At 49.8% G+C, this 24646-nt stretch overlaps 1 protein-coding gene across 1 annotated transcript in view; it reads right to left on the bottom strand.

Moving 5' to 3' along the window:
- SCRIB (scribble planar cell polarity protein) overlaps positions 1-24646 on the bottom strand; it is a 746390-nt gene that overhangs the window by 606189 nt on the left and 115555 nt on the right. The window contains exons 12-13 of the mRNA XM_053715486.1: positions 22498-22664; positions 21471-21598 (exon numbers count right to left, since the gene is read on the bottom strand). Of these exons, the coding sequence (XP_053571461.1) occupies positions 21471-21598; positions 22498-22664 (295 nt within the window). The remainder of the gene's footprint in view (positions 1-21470; positions 21599-22497; positions 22665-24646) is intronic.

The raw sequence follows: 24646 nt of genomic DNA, 5'->3' as shown, positions 1-24646 counted from the left end.
CTCTCTCTCTAGCCGCAGTCTGTCTCTCGCTCTCTCTCTCTAGCCGCAGTCTGTCTCTCGCTCTCTCTCTCTAGCCGCAGTCTGTCTCTCGCTCTCTCTCTCTAGCCGCAGTCTGTCTCTCGCTCTCTCTCTCTAGCCGCAGTCTGTCTCTCGCTCTCTCTCTCTAGCCGCAGTCTGTCTCTCGCTCTCTCTCTAGCCGCAGTCTGTCTCTCGCTCTCTCTCTCTCGCTCTCTCTCTCTAGCCACAGTCTGTCTCTCGCTCTCTCTCTCTAGCCGCAGTCTGTCTCTCGCTCTCTCTCTAGCCGCAGTCTGTCTCTCGCTCTCTCTCTAGCCGCAGTCTGTCTCTCGCTCTCTCTCTCTAGCCGCAGTCTGTCTCTCGCTCTCTCTCTCTAGCCGCAGTCTGTCTCTCGCTCTCTCTCTAGCCGCAGTCTGTCTCTCGCTCTCTCTCTCTAGCCGCAGTCTGTCTCTCGCTCTCTCTCTAGCCGCAGTCTGTCTCTCGCTCTCTCTCTCTAGCCACAGTCTGTCTCTCGCTCTCTCTCTCTAGCCACAGTCTGTCTCTCGCTCTCTCTCTAGCCACAGTCTGTCTCTCGCTCTCTCTCTCTAGCCGCAGTCTGTCTTTCGCTCTCTCTCTCTCTAGCCACAGTCTGTCTCTCGCTCTCTCTCTCTAGCCGCAGTCTGTCTCTCGCTCTCTCTCTCTAGCCGCAGTCTGTCTCTCGCTCTCTCTCTAGCCGCAGTCTGTCTCTCGCTCTCTCTCTAGCCGCAGTCTGTCTCTCGCTCTCTCTCTAGCCGCAGTCTGTCTCTCGCTCTAGCCGCAGTCTGTCTCTCGCTCTCTCTCTAGCCGCAGTCTGTCTCTCGCTCTCTCTCTAGCCGCAGTCTGTCTCTCGCTCTCTCTCTAGCGCAGTCTGTCTCTCGCTCTCTCTCTCTAGCCGCAGTCTGTCTCTCGCTCTCTCTCCTCTAGCCGCAGTCTGTCTCTCGCTCTCTCTCTCTAGCCGCATTCTGTCTCTCGCTCTCTTCTCTAGCCGCAGTGTTTCTCGCTCTCTCTCTCTAGCCGCAGTCTGTCTCTCGCTCCTCTCTCTAGCCCCCGCAGTCTGTCTCTCGCTCTCTCTCTAGCCACAGTACTGTCTCTCGCTCTCTCTCTCTAGCGCAGTCTGTCTCTCGCTCTCCTCTCCTCTCTAGCCGCAGTCTGTCTCTCGCTCTCTCTCTCTCTAGCCGCAGTCTGTCTCTCGCTCTCTCTCTCTAGCGCAGTCTGTCTCTCGCTACTCTCTCTTAGCCGCAGTCTGTCTCTCGCTCTCTCTCTCTAGCCGCAGTCTGTCTCTCGCTCTCTCTCTCCTAGCGCAGTCTGTCTCTCGCTCTCTCCTCTAGCCATGTCTGTCTCTCGCTCTCTCGTCTCTAGCCGCAGTCTGTCTCTCGCTCTCTCTCTCTAGCCGCAGGGGGGTCTGTCTCTCGCTCTCTCTCTCTAGCCGCAGTCTGTCTCTCGCTCTCTCTCTCTAGCCGCAGTCTGTCTCTCGCTCTCTCTCTCTAGCCGCAGTCTGTCTCTCGCTCTCTCTCTCTAGCCACAGTCTGTCTCTCGCTCTCTCTCTAGCCACAGTCTGTCTCTCGCTCTCTCTCTAGCCACAGTCTGTCTCTCGCTCTCTCTCTAGCCACAGTCTGTCTCTCGCTCTCTCTCTCTAGACCAGCAGTCTGTCTCCGCTCTCTCTCTCTAGCCGCAGTCTGTCTCTCGCTCTCTCTCTCTAGCCACAGTCTGTCTCTCGCTCTCTCTCTCTCTAGCCACAGTCTGTCTCTCGCTCTCTCTCTCTAGCCCTCTAGCCGCAGTCTGTCTCTCGCTCTTCTCTCTCTAGCCGCAGTCTGTTCTCGCTCTCTCTCTCTAGCCGCTGTCTGTCTCTCGCTCTCTCTCTAGCCCGCAGTCTGTCTCTCGCTCTCTCTCTCTCTAGCCGCAGTCTGTCTCTCGCCTCTCTCTCTAGCCAGCAGTCTGTCTCTCGCTCTCTCTCTCTAGCCGCGAGTCTGTCTCTCGCCTCTCTCCTCCTAGCCGCAAGTCCTGTCTCTCGCATCTCTCTCTCTAGCCGCAGTCCTGTCTCTCGCCTCTCTCTCCTAGGCCGCATGTTTCTCGCTTCTCCTCTCTAGAGCCCGCAGTCTGTCTCTCGCGTCTCTCTCATCTCTAGCCCAGTCTGTCTCTCGCTCTCTCTCTGCCACAGTCCCTGTCTCTCGCTCTCTCCTCTCTACCGCAGTTCATGTCTCTCGCTCTCTCTCTCTCTAGCCGCAGTCTGTCCTCGCTCACCTCTCTCTCTAGGCCGCAGTCTGTCTCTCGCTCTCAACCTCGCTTCTCTCTAGCCACAATCTGTCTCTCGCTCTGTCTCTCGCTCTCTCTCCTCTAGCCGCAGTCTGTCTCTTCGCTCTCTCTCTAGCCGCAGTCCTGTCTCTCGCTCTCTCTCTCTAGCCGCAGTCTGTCTCTCGCTCTCTCTCTCTAGCCGCAGTCTGTCTCTCGCTCTCTCTCTCTAGCCGCAGTCTGTCTCTCGCTCTCTCTCTAGCCGCAGTCTGTCTCTCGGTCTCTCTCTCTAGCCGCAGTCTGTCTCTCGCTCTCTCTCTCTAGCCGCAGTCTGTCTCTCGCTCTCTCTCTCTAGCCGCAGTCTGTCTCTCGCTCTCTCTCTCTAGCCGCAGTCTGTCTCTCGCTCTCTCTCTCTAGCCGCAGTCTGTCTCTCGCTCTCTCTCTCTAGCCGCAGTCTGTCTCTCGCTCTCTCTCTCTAGCCACAGTCTGTCTCTCGCTCTCTCTCTCTAGCCACAGTCTGTCTCTCGCTCTCTCTCTCTAGCCACAGTCTGTCTCTCGCTCTCTCTCTCTAGCCACAGTCTGTCTCTCGCTCTCTCTCTCTAGCCGCAGTCTGTCTCTCGCTCTCTCTCTAGCCGCAGTCTGTCTCTCGCTCTCTCTCTAGCCGCAGTCTGTCTCTCGCTCTCTCTCTCTAGCCGCAGTCTGTCTCTCGCTCTCTCTCTAGCCACAATCTGTCTCTCGCTCTGTCTCTCGCTCTCTCTCTCTAGCCGCAGTCTGTCTCTCGCTCTCTCTCTAGCCGCAGTCTGTCTCTCGCTCTCTCTCTCTAGCCGCAGTCTGTCTCTCGCTCTCTCTCTCTAGCCGCAGTCTGTCTCTCGCTCTCTCTCTCTAGCCGCAGTCTGTCTCTCGCTCTCTCTCTCTAGCCGCTGTCTGTCTCTCGCTCTCTCTCTCTAGCCGCAGTCTGTCTCTCGCTCTCTCTCTCTAGCCGCAGTCTGTCTCTCGCTCTCTCTCTCTAGCCGCAGTCTGTCTCTCGCTCTCTCTCTCTAGCCGCAGTCTGTCTCTCGCTCTCTCTCTAGCCAGCAGTCTGTCTCTCGCTCTCTCTCTCTAGCCGCAGTCTGTCCTCTCTCTCTCTCTCTAGCCGCAGTCTGTCTCTCGCTCTCTCTCTCTAGCCGCAGTCTGTCTCTCGCTCTCTCTCTCTAGCCGCAGTCTTGTCTCTCGCTCTCTCTCTCTAGCCGCAGTCTGTCTCTCGCTCTCTCTCTCTAGCCGCAGTCTGTCTCTCGCTCTCTCTCTCTAGCCAGCAGTCTGTCTCTCGCTCTCTCTCTCTAGCCACAGTCTGTCTCTCGCTCTCTCTCTCTAGCCGCAGTCTGTCTCTCTCTCTCTCTCTCTAGCCGCAGTCTGTCTCTCGCTCTCTCTCTCTAGCCCGCAGTCTGTCCTCTCGCTCTCTCTCTCTAGCCGCAGTCTGTCTCTCGCTCTCTCTCTAGCCCAGTCTGTCTCTCGCTCTCTCTCTCTAGCCCCAGTCTGTCTCTCGCTCTCTCTCTAGCCGCAGTCTGTCTCTCGCTCTCTCTCTCTAGCCGCAGTCTGTCTCTCGCTCTCTCTCTCTAGCCGCAGTCTGTCTCTCGCTCTCTCTCTCTAGCCGCAGTCTGTCTCTCGCTCTCTCTCTCTAGCCGCAGTCTGTCTCTCGCTCTCTCTCTCTAGCCACAGTCTGTCTCTCGCTCTCTCTCTCTAGCCGCAGTCTGTCTCTCGCTCTCTCTCTCTAGCCAGCAGTCTGTCTCTCGCTCTCTCTCTCTAGCCACAGTCTGTCTCTCGCTCTCTCTCTCTAGCCGCAGTCTGTCTCTCGCTCTCTCTCTAGCCGCAGTCTGTCTCTCGCTCTCTCTCTCTAGCCGCAGTCTGTCTCTCGCTCTCTCTCTCTAGCCGCAGTCTGTCTCTCGCTCTCTCTCTCTAGCCACAGTCTGTCTCTCGCTCTCTCTCTCTAGCCACAGTCTGTCTCTCGCTCTCTCTCTCTAGCCGCAGTCTGTCTCTCGCTCTCTCTCTCTAGCCGCAGTCTGTCTCTCGCTCTCTCTCTCTAGCCACAGTCTGTCTCTCGCTCTCTCTCTCTAGCCGCAGTCTGTCTCTCGCTCTCTCTCTCTAGCCGCAGTCTGTCTCTCGCTCTCTCTCTCTAGCCGCAGTCTGTCTCTCGCTCTCTCTCTCTAGCCGCAGTCTGTCTCTCGCTCTCTCTCTCTAGCCACAGTCTGTCTCTCGCTCTCTCTCTCTAGCCACAGTCTGTCTCTCGCTCTCTCTCTCTAGCCGCAGTCTGTCTCTCGCTCTCTCTCTCTAGCCTCAGTCTGTCTCTCGCTCTCTCTCTCTAGCCACAGTCTGTCTCTCGCTCTCTCTCTCTAGCCACAGTCTGTCTCTCGCTCTCTCTCTCTAGCCTCAGTCTGTCTCTCGCTCTCTCTCTCTAGCCGCAGTCTGTCTCTCGCTCTCTCTCTCTAGCCGCAGTCTGTCTCTCGCTCTCTCTCTCTAGCCACAGTCTGTCTCTCGCTCTCTCTCTCTAGCCACAGTCTGTCTCTCGCTCTCTCTCTCTAGCCGCAGTCTGTCCTCTCGCTCTCTCTCTCTAGCCACAGTCTGTCTCTCGCTCTCTCTCTCTAGCCGCAGTCTGTCTCTCGCTCTCTCTCTCTAGCCACAGTCTGTCTCTCGCTCTCTCTCTCTAGCCGCAGTCTGTCTCTCGCTCTCTCTCTCTAGCCGCAGTCTGTCTCTCGCTCTCTCTCTCTAGCCGCAGTCTGTCTCTCGCTCTCTCTCTCTAGCCGCAGTCTGTCTCTCGCTCTCTCTCTAGCCGCAGTCTGTCTCTCGCTCTCTCTCTCTAGCCGCAGTCTGTCTCTCGCTCTCTCTCTCTAGCCGCAGTCTGTCTCTCGCTCTCTCTCTAGCCGCAGTCTGTCTCTCGCTCTCTCTCTCTAGGCCGCAGTCTGTCTCTCGCTCTCTCTCTCTAGCCACAGTCTGTCTCTCGCTCTCTCTCTCTAGCCGCAGTCTGTCTCTCGCTCTCTCTCTCTAGCCACAGTCTGTCTCTCGCTCTCTCTCTCTAGCCGCAGTCTGTCTCTCGCTCTCTCTCTCTAGCCGCAGTCTGTTCCGCTCTCTCTCTAGCCGCAGTCTGTCTCTCGCTCTCTCTCTCTAGCCGCAGTCTGTCTCTCGCTCTCTCTCTCTAGCCGCAGTCTGTCTCTCGCTCTCTCTCTCTCGCCCGCAGTCTGTCTCTCGCTCTCTCTCTCTAGCCGCAGTCTGTCTCTCGCTCTCTCTCTCTAGCCGCAGTCTGTCTCTCGCTCTCTCTCTCTAGCCGCAGTCTGTCTCTCGCTCTCTCTCTCTAGCCACAGTCTGTCTCTCGCTCTCTCTCTCTAGCCGCAGTCTGTCTCTCGCTCTCTCTCTAGCCGCAGTCTGTCTCTCGCTCTCTCTCTAGCCGCAGTCTGTCTCTCGCTCTCTCTCTCTAGCCGCAGTCTGTCTCTCGCTCTCTCTCTAGCCAACAGTCTGTCTCTCGCTCTCTCTCTCTAGCCCGCAGTCTGTCTCTCGCCTCTCTCTCTAGCCGCAGTCTGTCTCTCTCTCTCTCTCTCTAGCCGCAGTCTGTCTCTCGCTCTCTCTCTAGCGGTCTGTCTCTCTCTCTCTCTAGCCGCAGTCTGTCTCTCGCTCTAGCCGCAGTCTGTCTCTCGCTCTCTCTCTCTAGCCGCAGTCTGTCTCTCGCTCTCTCTCTCTAGCCGCAGTCTGTCTCTCGCTCTCTCTCTCTAGCCACAGTCTGTCTCTCGCTCTCTCTCTCTAGCCACAGTCTGTCTCTCGCTCTCTCTCTCTAGCCGCAGTCTGTCTCTCGCTCTCTCTCTCTAGCCACAGTCTGTCTCTCGCTCTCTCTCTAGCCACAGTCTGTCTCTCGCTCTCTCTCTCTAGCCACAGTCTGTCTCTCGCTCTCTCTCTCTAGCCACAGTCTATCTCTCGCTCTCTCTCTAGCCGCAGTCTGTCTCTCGCTCTCTCTCTCTAGCCACAGTCTGTCTCTCGCTCTCTCTCTCTAGCCACAGTCTGTCTCTCGCTCTCTCTCTCTAGCCACAGTCTGTCTCTCGCTCTCTCTCTCTAGCCACAGTCTGTCTCTCGCTCTCTCTCTCTAGCCACAGTCTGTCTCTCGCTCTCTCTCTAGCCGCAGTCTGTCTCTCGCTCTCTCTCTCTAGCCGCAGTCTGTCTCTCGCTCTCTCTCTAGCCGCAGTCTGTCTCTCGCTCTCTCTCTCTAGCCGCAGTCTGTCTCTCGCTCTCTCTCTCTAGCCGCAGTCTGTCTCCGCTCTCTCTCTCTAGCCGCAGTCTGTCTCTCGCTCTCTCTCTCTAGCCACAGTCTGTCTCTCGCTCTCTCTCTCTCTAGCCACAGTCTGTCTCTCGCTCTCTCTCTCTAGCCACAGTCTGTCTCTCGCTCTCTCTCTCTAGCCACAGTCTGTCTCTCGCTCTCTCTCTCTAGCCACAGTCTGTCTCTCGCTCTCTCTCTCTAGCCACAGTCTGTCTCTCGCTCTCTCTCTCTAGCCACAGTCTGTCTCTCGCTCTCTCTCTCTAGCCACGAGTCTGTCTCTCGCTCTCTCCTCTAGCCACAGTCTGTCTCTCGCTCTCTCTCTAGCCGCAGTCTGTCTCTCGCTCTCTCTCTCTAGCCACAGTCTGTCTCTCGCTCTCTCTCTCTAGCCGCAGTCTGTCTCTCGCTCTCTCTCTCTAGCCACAGTCTGTCTCTCGCTCTCTCTCTCTAGCCACAGTCTGTCTCTCTCTCTCTCTCTCTCTAGCCACAGTCTGTCTCTCGCTCTCTCTCTCTAGCCTCAGTCTGTCTCTCGCTCTCTCTCTCTAGCCACAGTCTGTCTCTCGCTCTCTCTCTCTAGCCACAGTCTGTCTCTCGCTCTCTCTCTAGCCACAGTCTGTCTCTCGCTCTCTCTCTCTAGCCACAGTCTGTCTCTCGCTCTCTCTCTCTAGCCACAGTCTGTCTCTCGCTCTCTCTCTCTAGCCGCAGTCTGTCTCTCGCTCTCTCTCTCTAGCCGCAGTCTGTCTCTCGCTCTCTCTCTCTAGCCGCAGTCTGTCTCTCGCTCTCTCTCTAGCCGCAGTCTGTCCTCTCGCTCTCTCTCTCTAGCCAGCAGTCTGTCTCTCGCTCTCTCTCTAGCCGCAGTCTGTCTCTCGCTCTCTCTCTAGCCGCAGTCTGTCTCTCGCTCTCTCTCTAGCCGCAGTCTGTCTCTCGCTCTCTATCTCTAGCCGCAGTCTGTCTCCGCTCTCTCTCTCTAGCGCAGTCTGTCTCTCGCTCTCTCTCTAGCCGCAGTCTGTCTCTCGCTCTCTCTCTAGCCGCAGTCTGTCTCTCGCTCTCTCTCTCTAGCCGCAGTCTGTCTCTCGCTCTCTCTCTCTAGCCGCAGTCTGTCTCTCGCTCTCTCTCTCTAGCCGCAGTCTGTCTCTCGCTCTCTCTCTAGCCGCAGTCTGTCTCTCGCTCTCTCTCTCTAGCCAATATTTTACATCTCCCTCTAATAAGCTAAATGATTTCTCCATTCTCTCATTCCAGCCTAAATCATTCCCTTTCTCTCAGGATACTTTCTCCTTTCTTTAGTCTCAGTCTATACCTCTCTCTCAGCCTGTCAGTATACTCACTGTAAGTCTCTCTCAGCCTGTCAGTATACTCACTATGAGTCTCTCAGCCTGTCAGTATACTCACTGTGAGTCTCTCTCAGCCTGTCAGTATACTCACTGTAAGTCTCTCTCAGCCTGTCAGTATACTCACTGTGAGTCTCTCTCTCAGCCTGTCAGTATACTCACTGTGAGTCTCTCTCAGCCTGTCAGTATACTCACTGTGAGTCTCTCTCAGCCTGTCAGTATACTCACTGTGAGTCTCTCAGCCTGTCAGTATACTCACTGTGAGTCTCTCTCTCAGCCTGTCAGTATACTCACTGTGAGTCTCTCTCTCAGCCTGTCAGTATACTCACTGTGAGTCTCTCTCTCAGCCTGTCAGTATACTCACTGTGAGTCTCTCTCAGCCTGTCAGTATACTCACTGTGAGTCTCTCTCTCTCAGCTTGTCAGTATACTCACTGTGAGTCTCTCTCAGCCTGTCAGTATACTCACTGTGAGTCTCTCAGCCTGTCAGTATACTCACTGTGAGTCTCTCAGCCTGTCAGTATGCTCACTGTGAGTCTCTCAGCCTGTCAGTATACTCACTGTGAGTCTCTCAGCCTGTCAGTATGCTCACTGTGAGTCTCTCAGCCTGTCAGTATACTCACTGTGAGTCTCTCAGCCTGTCAGTATACTCACTGTGAGTCTCTCAGCCTGTCAGTATACTCACTGTGAGTCTCTCAGCCTGTCGGTATACTCACTGTGAGTCTCTCTCAGCCTGTCAGTATACTCACTGTGAGTCTCTCTCTCTCAGCCTGTCAGTATACTCACTGTGAGTCTCTCTCTCTCAGCCTGTCAGTATACTCACTGTGAGTCTCTCTCTCTCAGCCTGTCCGTATACTCACTGTGAGTCTCTCAGCCTGTCAGTATACTCACTGTGAGTCTCTCTCTCTCAGCCTGTCAGTATACTCACTGTGAGTCTCTCTCTCTCAGCCTGTCAGTATACTCACTGTGAGTCTCTCTCTCTCAGCCTGTCAGTATACTCACTGTAAGTCTCTCTCTCTCAGCCTGTCAGTATACTCACTGTAAGTCTCTCAGCCTGTCAGTATACTCACTGTGAGTCTCTCTCTCAGCCTGTCAGTATACTCACTGTGAGTCTCTCTCAGCCTGTCAGTATACTCACTGTGAGTCTCTCTCAGCCTGTCAGTATACTCACTGTGAGTCTCTCTCAGCCTGTCAGTATACTCACTGTAAGTCTCTCAGCCTGTCAGTATACTCACTGTGAGTCTCTCAGCCTGTCAGTATACTCACTGTGAGTCTCTCAGCCTGTCAGTATACTCACTGTGAGTCTCTCAGCCTGTCAGTATACTCACTGTGAGTCTCTCTCTCTCAGCTTGTCAGTATACTCACTGTGAGTCTCTCTCAGCCTGTCAGTATACTCACTGTAAGTCTCTCAGCCTGTCAGTATACTCACTGTGAGTCTCTCAGCCTGTCAGTATACTCACTGTGAGTCTCTCAGCCTGTCAGTATACTCACTGTGAGTCTCTCTCTCAGCCTGTCAGTATACTCACTGTAAGTCTCTCAGCCTGTCAGTATACTCACTGTGAGTCTCTCTCAGCCTGTCAGTATACTCACTGTAAGTCTCTCAGCCTGTCAGTATACTCACTGTAAGTCTCTCAGCCTGTCAGTATACTCACTGTAAGTCTCTCAGCCTGTCAGTATACTCACTGTGAGTCTCTCAGCCTGTCAGTATACTCACTGTGAGTCTCTCTCTCAGCCTGTCAGTATACTCACTGTGAGTCTCTCTCTCAGCCTGTCAGTATACTCACTGTGAGTCTCTCAGCCTGTCAGTATACTCACTGTGAGTCTCTCTCTCTCAGCCTGTCAGTATACTCACTGTGAGTCTCTCTCAGCCTGTCAGTATACTCACTGTGAGTCTCTCTCTCTCAGCCTGTCAGTATACTCACTGTGAGTCTCTCAGCCTGTCAGTATACTCACTGTGAGTCTCTCTCAGCCTGTCAGTATACTCACTGTGAGTCTCTCAGCCTGTCAGTATACTCACTGTGAGTCTCTCTCTCAGCCTGTCAGTATACTCACTGTGAGTCTCTCTCTCAGCCTGTCAGTATACTCACTGTGAGTCTCTCAGCCTGTCAGTATACTCACTGTGAGTCTCTCAGCCTGTCAGTATACTCACTGTGAGTCTCTCAGCCTGTCAGTATACTCACTGTGAGTCTCTCAGCCTGTCAGTATACTCACTGTGAGTCTCTCAGCCTGTCAGTATACTCACTGTGAGTCTCTCAGCCTGTCAGTATACTCACTGTGAGTCTCTCTCTCAGCCTGTCAGTATACTCACTGTGAGTCTCTCTCTCAGCCTGTCAGTATACTCACTGTGAGTCTCTCTCTCAGCCTGTCAGTATACTCACTGTGAGTCTCTCTCTCAGCCTGTCAGTATACTCACTGTGAGTCTATCTCTCAGCCTGTCAGTATACTCACTGTGAGTCTCTCTCTCAGCCTGTCAGTATACTCACTGTGAGTCTCTCTCTCAGCCTGTCAGTATACTCACTGTGAGTCTATCTCTCAGCCTGTCGGTATACTCACTGTGAGTCTCTCAGCCTGTCAGTATACTCACTGTGAGTCTCTCAGCCTGTCAGTATACTCACTGTGAGTCTCTCAGCCTGTCAGTATACTCACTGTGAGTCTCTCAGCCTGTCAGTATACTCACTGTGAGTCTCTCAGCCTGTCAGTATACTCACTGTGAGTCTCTCAGCCTGTCAGTATACTCACTGTGAGTCTCTCAGCCTGTCGGTATACTCACTGTGAGTCTCTCTCAGCCTGTCAGTATACTCACTGTGAGTCTCTCAGCCTGTCAGTATACTCACTGTGAGTCTCTCTCTCTCAGCCTGTCAGTATACTCACTGTGAGTCTCTCTCTCTCAGCCTGTCAGTATACTCACTGTGAGTCTCTCTCAGCCTGTCAGTATACTCACTGTGAGTCTCTCTCAGCCTGTCAGTATACTCACTGTGAGTCTCTCTCTCAGCCTGTCAGTATACTCACTGTGAGTCTCTCTCAGCCTGTCAGTATACTCACTGTGGGTCTCTCTCTCAGCCTGTCAGTATACTCACTGTGAGTCTCTCTCTCAGCCTGTCAGTATACTCACTGTGAGTCTCTCAGCCTGTCAGTATACTCACTGTGAGTCTCTCAGCCTGTCAGTATACTCACTGTGAGTCTATCAGCCTGTCAGTATACTCACTGTGAGTCTCTCAGCCTGTCAGTATACTCACTGTGAGTCTCTCTCAGCCTGTCAGTATACTCACTGTGAGTCTCTCTCAGCCTGTCGGTATACTCACTGTGAGTCTCTCTCAGCCTGTCGGTATACTCACTGTGAGTCTCTCTCAGCCTGTCAGTATACTCACTGTGAGTCTCTCAGCCTGTCAGTATACTCACTGTGAGTCTCTCAGCCTGTCAGTATACTCACTGTGAGTCTCTCTCAGCCTGTCAGTATACTCACTGTGAGTCTCTCTCTCAGCCTGTCAGTATACTCACTGTGAGTCTCTCTCTCAGCCTGTCAGTATACTCACTGTGAGTCTCTCTCTCTCAGCCTGTCAGTATACTCACTGTGAGTCTCTCTCTCAGCCTGTCAGTATACTCACTGTGAGTCTCTCTCTCTCAGCCTGTCAGTATACTCACTGTGAGTCTCTCTCAGCCTGTCAGTATACTCACTGTGAGTCTCTCTCTCAGCCTGTCAGTATACTCACTGTGAGTCTCTCTCAGCCTGTCAGTATACTCACTGTGAGTCTCTCTCAGCCTGTCAGTATACTCACTGTGAGTCTCTCAGCCTGTCAGTATACTCACTGTGAGTCTCTCAGCCTGTCAGTATACTCACTGTGAGTCTCTCAGCCTGTCAGTATACTCACTGTGAGTCTATCAGCCTGTCAGTATACTCACTGTGAGTCTCTCAGCCTGTCAGTATACTCACTGTGAGTCTCTCAGCCTGTCGGTATACTCACTGTGAGTCTCTCTCAGCCTGTCGGTATACTCACTGTGAGTCTCTCTCAGCCTGTCGGTATACTCACTGTGAGTCTCTCAGCCTGTCGGTATACTCACTGTGAGTCTCTCAGCCTGTCGGTATACTCACTGTGAGTCTCTCAGCCTGTCGGTATACTCACTGTGAGTCTCTCTCTCAGCCTGTCAGTATACTCACTGTGAGTCTCTCTCAGCCTGTCGGTATACTCACTGTGAGTCTCTCTCAGCCTGTCGGTATACTCACTGTGAGTCTCTCTCAGCCTGTCGGTATACTCACTGTGAGTCTCTCTCAGCCTGTCAGTATACTCACTGTGAGTCTCTCTCTCTCAGCCTGTCAGTATACTCACTGTGAGTCTCTCTCTCAGCCTGTCAGTATACTCACTGTGAGTCTCTCTCTCAGCCTGTCAGTATACTCACTGTGAGTCTCTCAGCCTGTCAGTATACTCACTGTGAGTCTCTCTCAGCCTGTCAGTATACTCACTGTGAGTCTCTCTCAGCCTGTCAGTATACTCACTGTGAGTCTCTCTCAGCCTGTCAGTATACTCACTGTGAGTCTCTCTCAGCCTGTCAGTATACTCACTGTGAGTCTCTCTCAGCCTGTCAGTATACTCACTGTGAGTCTCTCTCAGCCTGTCAGTATACTCACTGTGAGTCTCTCTCAGCCTGTCAGTATACTCACTGTGAGTCTCTCTCAGCCTGTCTGTATACTCACTGTGAGTCTCTCTCAGCCTGTCAGTATACTCACTGTGAGTCTCTCAGCCTGTCAGTATACTCACTGTGAGTCTCTCAGCCTGTCGGTATACTCACTGTGAGTCTCTCTCAGCCTGTCAGTATACTCACTGTGAGTCTCTCAGCCTGTCAGTATACTCACTGTGAGTCTCTCTCAGCCTGTCAGTATACTCACTGTGAGTCTCTCTCAGCCTGTCAGTATACTCACTGTGAGTCTCTCAGCCTGTCAGTATACTCACTGTGAGTCTCTCAGCCTGTCAGTATACTCACTGTGGGTCTCTCTCAGCCTGTCGGTATACTCACTGTGAGTCTCTCTCTCAGCCTGTCAGTATACTCACTGTGAGTCTCTCAGCCTGTCAGTATACTCACTGTGAGTCTCTCAGCCTGTCAGTATACTCACTATGAGTCTCTCAGCCTGTCAGTATACTCACTGTGAGTCTATCAGCCTGTCAGTATACTCACTGTGAGTCTCTCAGCCTGTCAGTATACTCACTGTGAGTCTCTCTCTCAGCCTGTCAGTATACTCACTGTGAGTCTCTCAGCCTGTCAGTATACTCACTGTGAGTCTCTCTCAGCCTGTCAGTATACTCACTGTGAGTCTCTCTCAGCCTGTCAGTATACTCACTGTGAGTCTCTCTCAGCCTGTCAGTATACTCACTGTGAGTCTCTCTCAGCCTGTCAGTATACTCACTGTGAGTCTCTCTCTCTCAGCCTGTCAGTATACTCACTGTGAGTCTCTCTCTCAGCCTGTCAGTATACTCACTGTGAGTCTCTCAGCCTGTCAGTATACTCACTGTGAGTCTCTCTCTCTCAGCCTGTCAGTATACTCACTGTGAGTCTCTCTCTCTCAGCCTGTCAGTATACTCACTGTGAGTCTCTCTCTCAGCCTGTCAGTATACTCACTGTGAGTCTCTCTCTCTCAGCCTGTCAGTATACTCACTGTGAGTCTCTCAGCCTGTCAGTATACTCACTGTAAGTCTCTCTCAGCCTGTCAGTATACTCACTGTAAGTCTCTCTCAGCCTGTCAGTATACTCACTGTAAGTCTCTCAGCCTGTCAGTATACTCACTGTGAGTCTCTCTCTCAGCCTGTCAGTATACTCACTGTGAGTCTCTCTCAGCCTGTCAGTATACTCACTGTGAGTCTCTCTCAGCCTGTCAGTATACTCACTGTGAGTCTCTCAGCCTGTCAGTATACTCACTGTGAGTCTCTCTCTCTCAGCCTGTCAGTATACTCACTGTGAGTCTCTCAGCCTGTCAGTATACTCACTGTGAGTCTCTCAGCCTGTCAGTATACTCACTGTGAGTCTCTCAGCCTGTCAGTATACTCACTGTGAGTCTCTCAGCCTGTCAGTATACTCACTGTGAGTCTCTCTCTCAGCCTGTCAGTATACTCACTGTGAGTCTCTCAGCCTGTCAGTATACTCACTGTGAGTCTCTCAGCCTGTCAGTATACTCACTGTGAGTCTCTCAGCCTGTCAGTATACTCACTGTGAGTCTATCAGCCTGTCAGTATACTCACTGTGAGTCTCTCAGCCTGTCAGTATACTCACTGTGAGTCTCTCTCAGCCTGTCAGTATACTCACTGTGAGTCTCTCAGCCTGTCAGTATACTCACTGTGAGTCTCTCAGCCTGTCAGTATACTCACTGTGAGTCTATCAGCCTGTCAGTATACTCACTGTGAGTCTCTCTCTCAGCCTGTCAGTATACTCACTGTGAGTCTCTCAGCCTGTCAGTATACTCACTGTAAGTCTCTCAGCCTGTCAGTATACTCACTGTGAGTCTCTCTCAGCCTGTCAGTATACTCACTGTGAGTCTCTCTCTCAGCCTGTCAGTATACTCACTGTGAGTCTCTCTCAGCCTGTCAGTATACTCACTGTGAGTCTCTCTCAGCCTGTCGGTATACTCACTGTGAGTCTCTCTCTCTCAGCCTGTCAGTATACTCACTGTGAGTCTCTCTCTCTCAGCCTGTCAGTATACTCACTGTGAGTCTCTCTCTCAGCCTGTCAGTATACTCACTGTAAGTCTCTCTCAGCCTGTCAGTATACTCACTGTGAGTCTCTCTCAGCCTGTCGGTATACTCACTGTGAGTCTCTCTCAGCCTGTCGGTATACTCACTGTGAGTCTCTCTCAGCCTGTCAGTATACTCACTGTGAGTCTCTCTCAGCCTGTCGGTATACTCACTGTGAGTCTCTCTCAGCCTGTCAGTATACTCACTGTGAGTCTCTCTCAGCCTGTCAGTATACTCACTGTGAGTCTCTCTCTCAGCCTGTCAGTATACTCACTGTGAGGTCTCTCTCTCAGCCTGTCAGTATACTCACTGTGAGTCTCTCTCAGCCTGTCAGTATACTCACTGTGAGTCTCTCTCAGCCTGGTCGGTATACTCACTGTGTGTCTCTCTCAGCCTGTCAGTATACTCACTGTGAGTCTCTCTCTCAGCCTGTCAGTATACTCACTGTGAGTCTCTCTCAGCCTGTCAGTATACTCACTGTGAGTCTCTCTCAGCCTGTCAGTATACTCACTGTGGGTCTCTCTCAGGCCTGTCGTATACTCACTGTGAGTCTCTCTCAGCCTGTCAGTATACTCACTGTGAGTCTCTCTCAGCCTGTCAGTATACTCACTGTGAGTCTCTCAGCCTGTCAGTATACTCACTGTGAGTCTCTCTCTCAGCCTGTCAGTATACTCACTGTGAGTCTCCTCAGCCTGTCAGTATACTCACTGTGAGTCTCTCTCAGCCTGTCAGTATACTCACTGTGAGTCTCTCTCTCAGCCTGTCAGTATACTCACTGTGAGTCTCTCTCTCAGCCTGTCAGTATACTCACTGTGAGTCTCTCTCTCTCAGCCTGTCAGTATACTCACTGTGAGTCTCTCTCTCAGCCTGTCAGTATACTCACTGTGAGTCTCTCTCTCTCAGCCTGTCAGTATACTCACTGTGAGTCTCTCAGGCCTGTCAGTATACTCACTGTGAGTCCTCTCTCAGCCTGTCAGTATACTCACTGTGAGTCTCTCTCTCTCAGCCTGTCAGTATACTCACTGTGAGTCTCTCTCAGCCTGTCAGTATACTCACTGTGAGTCTCTCTCTCTCAGCCTGTCAGTATACTCACTGTGAGTCTCTCAGCCTGTCAGTATACTCACTGTGAGTCTCTCTCAGCCTGTCAGTATACTCACTGTGAGTCTCTCTCAGCCTGTCAGTATACTCACTGTGAGTCTCTCTCTCAGCCTGTCAGTATACTCACTGTGAGTCTCTCTCAGCCTGTCAGTATACTCACTGTGAGTCTCTCTCAGCCTGTCGGTATACTCACTGTGAGTCTCTCAGCCTGTCAGTATACTCACTGTGAGTCTCTCTCAGCCTGTCAGTATACTCACTGTGAGTCTCTCAGCCTGTCAGTATACTCACTGTGAGTCTCTCTCAGCCTGTCAGTATACTCACTGTGAGTCTCTCAGCCTGTCAGTATACTCACTGTGAGTCTCTCAGCCTGTCAGTATACTCACTGTGAGTCTCTCAGCCTGTCGGTATACTCACTGTGAGTCTCTCTCAGCCTGTCGGTATACTCACTGTGAGTCTCTCTCAGCCTGTCGGTATACTCACTGTGAGTCTCTCTCTCTCAGCCTGTCAGTATACTCACTGTGAGTCTCTCAGCCTGTCAGTATACTCACTGTGAGTCTCTCTCTCAGCCTGTCAGTATACTCACTGTGAGTCTCTCTCTCTCAGCCTGTCAGTATACTCACTGTGAGTCTCTCTCAGCCTGTCAGTATACTCACTGTGAGTCTCTCTCTCAGCCTGTCAGTATACTCACTGTGAGTCTCTCTCTCTCAGCCTGTCAGTATACTCACTGTGAGTCTCTCAGCCTGTCAGTATACTCACTGTGAGTCTCTCAGCCTGTCAGTATACTCACTGTGAGTCTCTCTCTCTCAGCCTGTCAGTATACTCACTGTGAGTCTCTCAGCCTGTCAGTATACTCACTGTGAGTCTCTCTCAGCCTGTCAGTATACTCACTGTGAGTCTCTCAGCCTGTCAGTATACTCACTGTGAGTCTCTCAGCCTGTCAGTATACTCACTGTGAGTCTCTCAGCCTGTCAGTATACTCACTGTGAGTCTCTCTCAGCCTGTCAGTATACTCACTGTGAGTCTCTCAGCCTGTCAGTATACTCACTGTGAGTCTCTCAGCCTGTCAGTATACTCACTGTGAGCCTCTCAGCCTGTCAGTATACTCACTGTGAGTCTCTCAGCCTGTCAGTATACTCACTGTGAGTCTCTCTCTCTCAGCCTGTCAGTATACTCACTGTGAGTCTCTCTCTCTCAGCCTGTCAGTATACTCACTGTGAGTCTATCAGCCTGTCAGTATACTCACTGTGGGTCTCTCTCAGCCTGTCGGTATACTCACTGTGAGTCTCTCTCTCAGCCTGTCAGTATACTCACTGTGAGTCTCTCTCAGCCTGTCAGTATACTCACTGTGAGTCTCTCTCAGCATGTCAGTATACTCACTGTGAGTCTCTCAGCCTGTCAGTATACTCACTGTGAGTCTCTCACAGGCCTGTCAGTATACTCACTGTGAGTCTCTCAGCCTGTCAGTATACTCACTGTGAGTCTCTCAGCCTGTCAGTATACTCACTGTGAGTCTCTCAGCCTGTCAGTATACTCACTGTGAGCCTCTCAGCCTGTCAGTATACTCACTGTGAGCCTCTCAGCCTGTCAGTATACTCACTGTGAGTCTCTCTCTCTCAGCCTGTCAGTATACTCACTGTGAGTCTATCAGCCTGTCAGTATACTCACTGTGGGTCTCTCTCAGCCTGTCGGTATACTCACTGTGAGTCTCTCTCTCAGCCTGTCGGTATACTCACTGTGAGTCTCTCTCTCAGCCTGTCAGTATACTCACTGTGAGTCTCTCTCAGCCTGTCAGTATACTCACTGTGAGTCTCTCTCAGCCTGTCAGTATACTCACTGTGAGTCTCTCAGCCTGTCAGTATACTCACTGTGAGTCTATCAGCCTGTCAGTATACTCACTGTGAGTCTCTCAGCCTGTCAGTATACTCACTGTGAGTCTCTCAGCCTGTCAGTATACTCACTGTGAGTCTCTCAGCCTGTCAGTATACTCACTGTGAGTCTCTCTCAGCCTGTCAGTATACTCACTGTGAGTCTCTCAGCCTGTCAGTATACTCACTGTGAGTCTCTCAGCCTGTCAGTATACTCACTGTGAGTCTCTCTCAGCCTGTCAGTATACTCACTGTGAGTCTCTCTCAGCCTGTCAGTATACTCACTGTGAGTCTCTCAGCCTGTCAGTATACTCACTGTGAGTCTCTCAGCCTGTCAGTATACTCACTGTGAGTCTCTCAGCCTGTCAGTATACTCACTGTGAGTCTCTCAGCCTGTCAGTATACTCACTGTGAGTCTCTCAGCCTGTCAGTATACTCACTGTGAGTCTCTCAGCCTGTCAGTATACTCACTGTGAGTCTCTCAGCCTGTCAGTATACTCACTGTGAGTCTCTCAGCCTGTCAGTATACTCACTGTGAGTCTCTCAGCCTGTCAGTATACTCACTGTGAGTCTCTCTCAGCCTGTCAGTATACTCACTGTGAGTCTCTCTCAGCCTGTCAGTATACTCACTGTGAGTCTCTCAGCCTGTCAGTATACTCACTGTGAGTCTCTCTCAGCCTGTCAGTATACTCACTGTGAGTCTCTCTCTCAGCCTGTCAGTATACTCACTGTGAGTCTCTCAGCCTGTCAGTATACTCACTGTGAGTCTCTCAGCCTGTCAGTATACTCACTGTGAGTCTCTCAGCCTGTCAGTATACTCACTGTGAGTCTCTCAGCCTGTCAGTATACTCACTGTGAGTCTCTCTCAGCCTGTCAGTATACTCACTGTGAGTCTCTCTCAGCCTGTCAGTATACTCACTGTGAGTCTCTCAGCCTGTCAGTATACTCACTGTGAGCCTCTCAGCCCGTCAGTATACTCACTGTGAGTCTCTCAGCCTGTCAGTATACTCACTGTGAGTCTCTCTCTCTCAGCCTGTCAGTATACTCACTGTGAGTCTCTCTCTCTCAGCCTGTCAGTATACTCACTGTGAGTCTATCAGCCTGTCAGTATACTCACTGTGAGTCTCTCTCTCAGCCTGTCAGTATACTCACTGTGAGTCTCTCAGCCTGTCAGTATACTCACTGTGAGTCTCTCAGCCTGTCAGTATACTCACTGTGAGTCTCTCTCAGCCTGTCAGTATACTCACTGTGAGTCTCTCTCAGCCTGTCAGTATACTCACTGTGAGTCTCTCAGCCTGTCAGTATACTCACTGTGAGCCTCTCAGCCTGTCAGTATACTCACTGTGAGTCTCTCAGCCTGTCAGTATACTCACTGTAAGTCTCTCAGCCTGTCAGTATACTCACTGTGAGTCTCTCTCTCTCAGCCTGTCAGTATACTCACTGTGAGTCTCTCTCTCTCAGCCTGTCAGTATACTCACTGTGAGTCTATCAGCCTGTCAGTATACTCACTGTGGGTCTCTCTCAGCCTGTCGGTATACTCACTGTGAGTCTCTCTCTCAGCCTGTCAGTATACTCACTGTGAGTCTCTCTCAGCCTGTTAGTATACTCACTGTGAGTCTCTCTCAGCCTGTCAGTATACTCACTGTGAGTCTCTCTCAGCCTGTCAGTATACTCACTGTGAGTCTCTCAGCCTGTCAGTATACTCACTGTGAGTCTCTCAGCCTGTCAGTATACTCACTGTGAGTCTCTCAGCCTGTCAGTATACTCACTGTGAGTCTCTCAGCCTGTCAGTATACTCACTGTGAGTCTCTCAGCCTGTCAGTATACTCACTGTGAGCCTCTCAGCCTGTCAGTATACTCACTGTGAGCCTCTCAGCCTGTCAGTATACTCACTGTGAGTCTCTCTCTCTCAGCCTGTCAGTATACTCACTGTGAGTCTATCAGCCTGTCAGTATACTCACTGTGGGTCTCTCTCAGCCTGTCGGTATACTCACTGTGAGTCTCTCTCTCAGCCTGTCAGTATACTCACTGTGAGTCTCTCTCAGCCTGTCAGTATACTCACTGTGAGTCTCTCTCAGCCTGTCAGTATACTCACTGTGAGTCTCTCAGCCTGTCAGTATACTCACTGTGAGTCTATCAGCCTGTCAGTATACTCACTGTGAGTCTCTCAGCCTGTCAGTATACTCACTGTGAGTCTCTCAGCCTGTCAGTATACTCACTGTGAGTCTCTCAGCCTGTCAGTATACTCACTGTGAGTCTCTCTCAGCCTGTCAGTATACTCACTGTGAGTCTCTCAGCCTGTCAGTATACTCACTGTGTGTCTCTCAGCCTGTCAGTATACTCACTGTGAGTCTCTCTCAGCCTGTCGGTATACTCACTGTGAGTCTCTCTCAGCCTGTCAGTATACTCACTGTGAGTCTCTCAGCCTGTCAGTATACTCACTGTGAGTCTCTCAGCCTGTCAGTATACTCACTGTGAGTCTCTCAGCCTGTCAGTATACTCACTGTGAGTCTCTCAGCCTGTCAGTATACTCACTGTGAGTCTCTCAGCCTGTCAGTATACTCACTGTGAGTCTCTCAGCCTGTCAGTATACTCACTGTGAGTCTCTCAGCCTGTCAGTATACTCACTGTGAGTCTCTCAGCCTGTCAGTATACTCACTGTGAGTCTCTCAGCCTGTCAGTATACTCACTGTGAGTCTCTCAGACTGTCAGTATACTCACTGTGAGTCTCTCTCAGCCTGTCAGTATACTCACTGTGAGTCTCTCTCAGCCTGTCAGTATACTCACTGTGAGTCTCTCAGCCTGTCAGTATACTCACTGTGAGTCTCTCTCAGCCTGTCAGTATACTCACTGTGAGTCTCTCTCAGCCTGTCAGTATACTCACTGTGAGTCTCTCTCTCAGCCTGTCAGTATACTCACTGTGAGTCTCTCAGCCTGTCAGTATACTCACTGTGAGTCTCTCAGCCTGTCAGTATACTCACTGTGAGTCTCTCAGCCTGTCAGTATACTCACTGTGAGTCTCTCAGCCTGTCAGTATACTCACTGTGAGTCTCTCTCTCAGCCTGTCAGTATACTCACTGTAAGTCTCTCAGCCTGTCAGTATACTCACTGTGAGTCTCTCTCAGCCTGTCAGTATACTCACTGTAAGTCTCTCAGCCTGTCAGTATACTCACTGTAAGTCTCTCAGCCTGTCAGTATACTCACTGTAAGTCTCTCAGCCTGTCAGTATACTCACTGTGAGTCTCTCAGCCTGTCAGTATACTCACTGTGAGTCTCTCTCTCAGCCTGTCAGTATACTCACTGTGAGTCTCTCTCTCAGCCTGTCAGTATACTCACTGTGAGTCTCTCTCAGCCTGTCAGTATACTCACTGTGAGTCTCTCTCTCTCAGCCTGTCAGTATACTCACTGTGAGTCTCTCTCAGCCTGTCAGTATACTCACTGTGAGTCTCTCTCAGCCTGTCAGTATACTCACTGTGAGTCTCTCTCTCAGCCTGTCAGTATACTCACTGTGAGTCTCTCTCAGCCTGTCAGTATACTCACTGTGAGTCTCTCTCTCAGCCTGTCAGTATACTCACTGTGAGTCTCTCTCAGCCTGTCAGTATACTCACTGTGAGTCTCTCTCAGCCTGTCAGTATACTCACTGTGAGTCTCTCTCAGCCTGTCAGTATACTCACTGTGAGTCTCTCTCTCAGCCTGTCAGTATACTCACTGTGAGTCTCTCAGCCTGTCAGTATACTCACTGTGAGTCTCTCAGCCTGTCAGTATACTCACTGTGAGTCTCTCAGCCTGTCAGTATACTCACTGTGAGTCTCTCAGCCTGTCAGTATACTCACTGTGAGTCTCTCAGCCTGTCAGTATACTCACTGTGAGCCTTGGTGTTCCCTATTTTCCTCAGCCTTCCTCTCTCTATCTCCATCTTCTGATCCACTCACCCTTCTTTCTGCTGCAGCCTCATCATCCTCTTCCTCATTTTTGGGCTCCTCTTGAAATTGTATGACGCTGACACGATTGAGGTTCCCATCGGTCCAGCTGTCATCAGCGCTGTTCTGAAGCAGATTCTCTGCAGGGGACACAATTTAATATAAAGAACACAGTCTGGTGACAATATAAATACAATAACCTAATGCTAATGTGATTCTGAGCACTGTGCAAGTCCTTAGTTAAACAAGACCTGTGAGTGACAAGTGACATTACATGATTATATTGCTGCAATTACTTATATAGTTATGAACGGCGATAGAAAGAAAGACATCTCCTGGTGCAGCTATTAATTAAAGGGACATTGTACAATAGATTTTTCTTTGCATAAATGTTCTGTAGAAGATAAATTTATACAGCCATCTGAAAAAAAAAATGTAAAAATGTTTAGTTTTGCTTATTTTTAAATAACATTGTGCTGATTTTCAGACTCGTAACCAAGCCCCAAAGTGTTAGATGTATACTGATGTATACAGACTACTGCTGACTCCTGTTTGTCTAATGGGTCTTTTCATATGCAGGGGAGGGGGGAGTGTCTGCTGTTCCTGCTTTCACATCCCCTTTCACTGGGTGTCCCAGACTAACCTCATCAACAGAGCTAAATTGGGAGCTTCTAAGTAAGTTTTTAAAAGGTTTTACACAGGATTTTTATATCAGTATTTGCATATTCGTCTGTATAGCAGTGTCTATTACATGCAGTTATATTAAAATTAAATTGTTTTACATTTGTCATAGTGTAAGACCTTTAATCAGTTCTTGTATAACTATAAATGGCTTTGTAGTGGGATATGACAGAACGTGGGGCACCCTGTGCATAGGGTTGGTGGGGTCACTTTACAAAACTTAATTAGTTGCTGCTTCTTCACACACAATAGGATGTTAGGGTTTGATGCCGTTTATAACGATTGCGCAGGATGGTGATGAGCGATTACCCGGGAGGGTACCAGAGTCTCGCCATGTCACATGCGCAGCATCTATTACCTAAGCTGAGAGAGGGCTGCTGAGGCAGGAGGTAGCAGGTCAGCACTTTGGATCCAGTTTTCTCGTCATCTTCAGTCTGGAATTTGAGCATTGGTTGGGATTGGTTCTCAGCCAGCCACAGCGCCTTCAGATTGAGGTTTGTCAGAGCAAAAGGGAGGTTCAGCAGCCTAGAGCAGAGGCAAAACATCAGCAATAAATCAGCTTAAAAGGGACAGTCTACCAGACAATCCCTTTATTACCCATTCCCCAGTGTTGCATAACCAACACAGTTATAATAATATACTTTTTACCTCTGTGACTACCTTGTATCTAACCCTCTGCAGACTGCCCTTTATCTCAGTTATATTAATCTACTTTTTACCTCTGTGATTACCTTGTATCTAACCCTCTGCAGACTGCCCCTTATCTCAGTTATATTAATCTACTTTTTACCTCTGTGATTACCTTGTATCTAACCCTCTGCAGACTGCCCCCTTATCTCAGTTATATTAATATACTTTTTACCTCTGTGATTATCTTGTATCTAAGCCTCTGCAGACTGCCCCTTATCTCAGTTATATTAATATACTTTTTACCTCTGTGACTACCTTGTATCTAAGCCTCTGCAGACTGCCCCCTTATCTCAGTTATATTAATATACTTTTTACCTCTGTGATTACCTTGTATCTAAGCCTCTGCAGACTGCTCCTTATCTCAGTTATATTAATATACTTTTTACCTCTGTGATTACATTGTATCTAACCCTCTGCAGGCTGCTCCTTATCTCAGTTATATTAATATACTTTTTACCTCTTTGATGACCTTGTATCTAACCATCTGCAGACTGCCCCTTATCTCAGTTATATTAATATACTTTTTACCTCTTTGATGACCTTGTATCTAACCATCTGCAGACTGCTCCGTATCTCAGTTATATTAATATACTTTTTACCTCTTTGATGACCTTGTATCTAACCATCTGCAGACTGCCCCTTATCTCAGTTATATTAATATACTTTTTACCTCTTTGATGACCTTGTATCTAACCATCTGCAGACTGCCCCTTATCTCAGTTATATTAATATACTTTTTACCTCTTTGATGACCTTGTATCTAACCATCTGCAGACTGCCCCTTATCTCAGTTATATTAATATACTTTTTACCTCTTTGATGACCTTGTATCTAACCATCTGCAGACTGCCCCTTATCTCAGTTATATTAATATACTTTTTACCTCTTTGATGACCTTGTATCTAACCATCTGCAGACTGCTCCTTATCTCAGATATATTAATATACTTATTACCTCTGTGATTACCCTGTATCTAACCCTCTGCACACTGCCCCTTATCTCAGTTATATTAATATACTTATTACCTCTGTGATTACCCTGTATCTAACCCTCTGCAGACTGCCCCCTTATCTCAGTTATATTAATATACTTTTTACCTCTGTGATTACCTTGTATCTAAGCCTCTGCAGACTGCTCCTTATCTCAGTTATATTAATATACTTTTTACCTCTGTGACTACCTTGTATCTAAGCCTCTACAGACTGCTCCTTATCTCAGTTATATTAATATACTTTTTACCTCTGATTACCTTGTATCTAAGCCTCTGCAGACTGCTCCTTATCTCAGTTATATTAATATACTTTTTACCTCTGTGATTACCCTGTATCTTAGCCTCTGCAGACTGCTCCATATCTCAGTTATATTAATATACTTTTTACCTCTGTGATTTCCCTGTATCTAAGCCTCTGCAGACTGCCCCTTATCTCAGTTATATTAATATACTATTTACCTCTGTGATTACCTTGTATCTAAGCCTCTGCAGACTGCTCCTTATCTCAGTTATATTAATATACTTTTTACCTCTGTGATTACCTTGTATCTAACCCTCTGCAGACTGTCCCTTATCTCAGTTATATTAATATACTTTTTACCTCTGTGATTATCTTGTATCTAAGCCTCTGCAGACTGCCCCTTATCTCAGTTATATTAATATACTTTTTACCTCTGTGATTACCTTGTATCTAAGCCTCTACAGACTGCTCCTTATCTCAGTTATATTAATATACTTTTTACCTCTGTGATTACTTTGTATCTAAGCCTCTGCAGACTGCCCCTTTATCTCAGGGCTATTTTTAAACTTGCATTTTAACCAATCA

This window comes from Bombina bombina, chromosome 5, assembly GCF_027579735.1.
Source record: "Bombina bombina isolate aBomBom1 chromosome 5, aBomBom1.pri, whole genome shotgun sequence".
Taxonomy (NCBI): Eukaryota; Metazoa; Chordata; class Amphibia; order Anura; family Bombinatoridae; genus Bombina; species Bombina bombina.
Note: the sequence above shows the minus strand (reverse complement) of the source record. Positions and strands in the feature narration are given on the sequence as shown.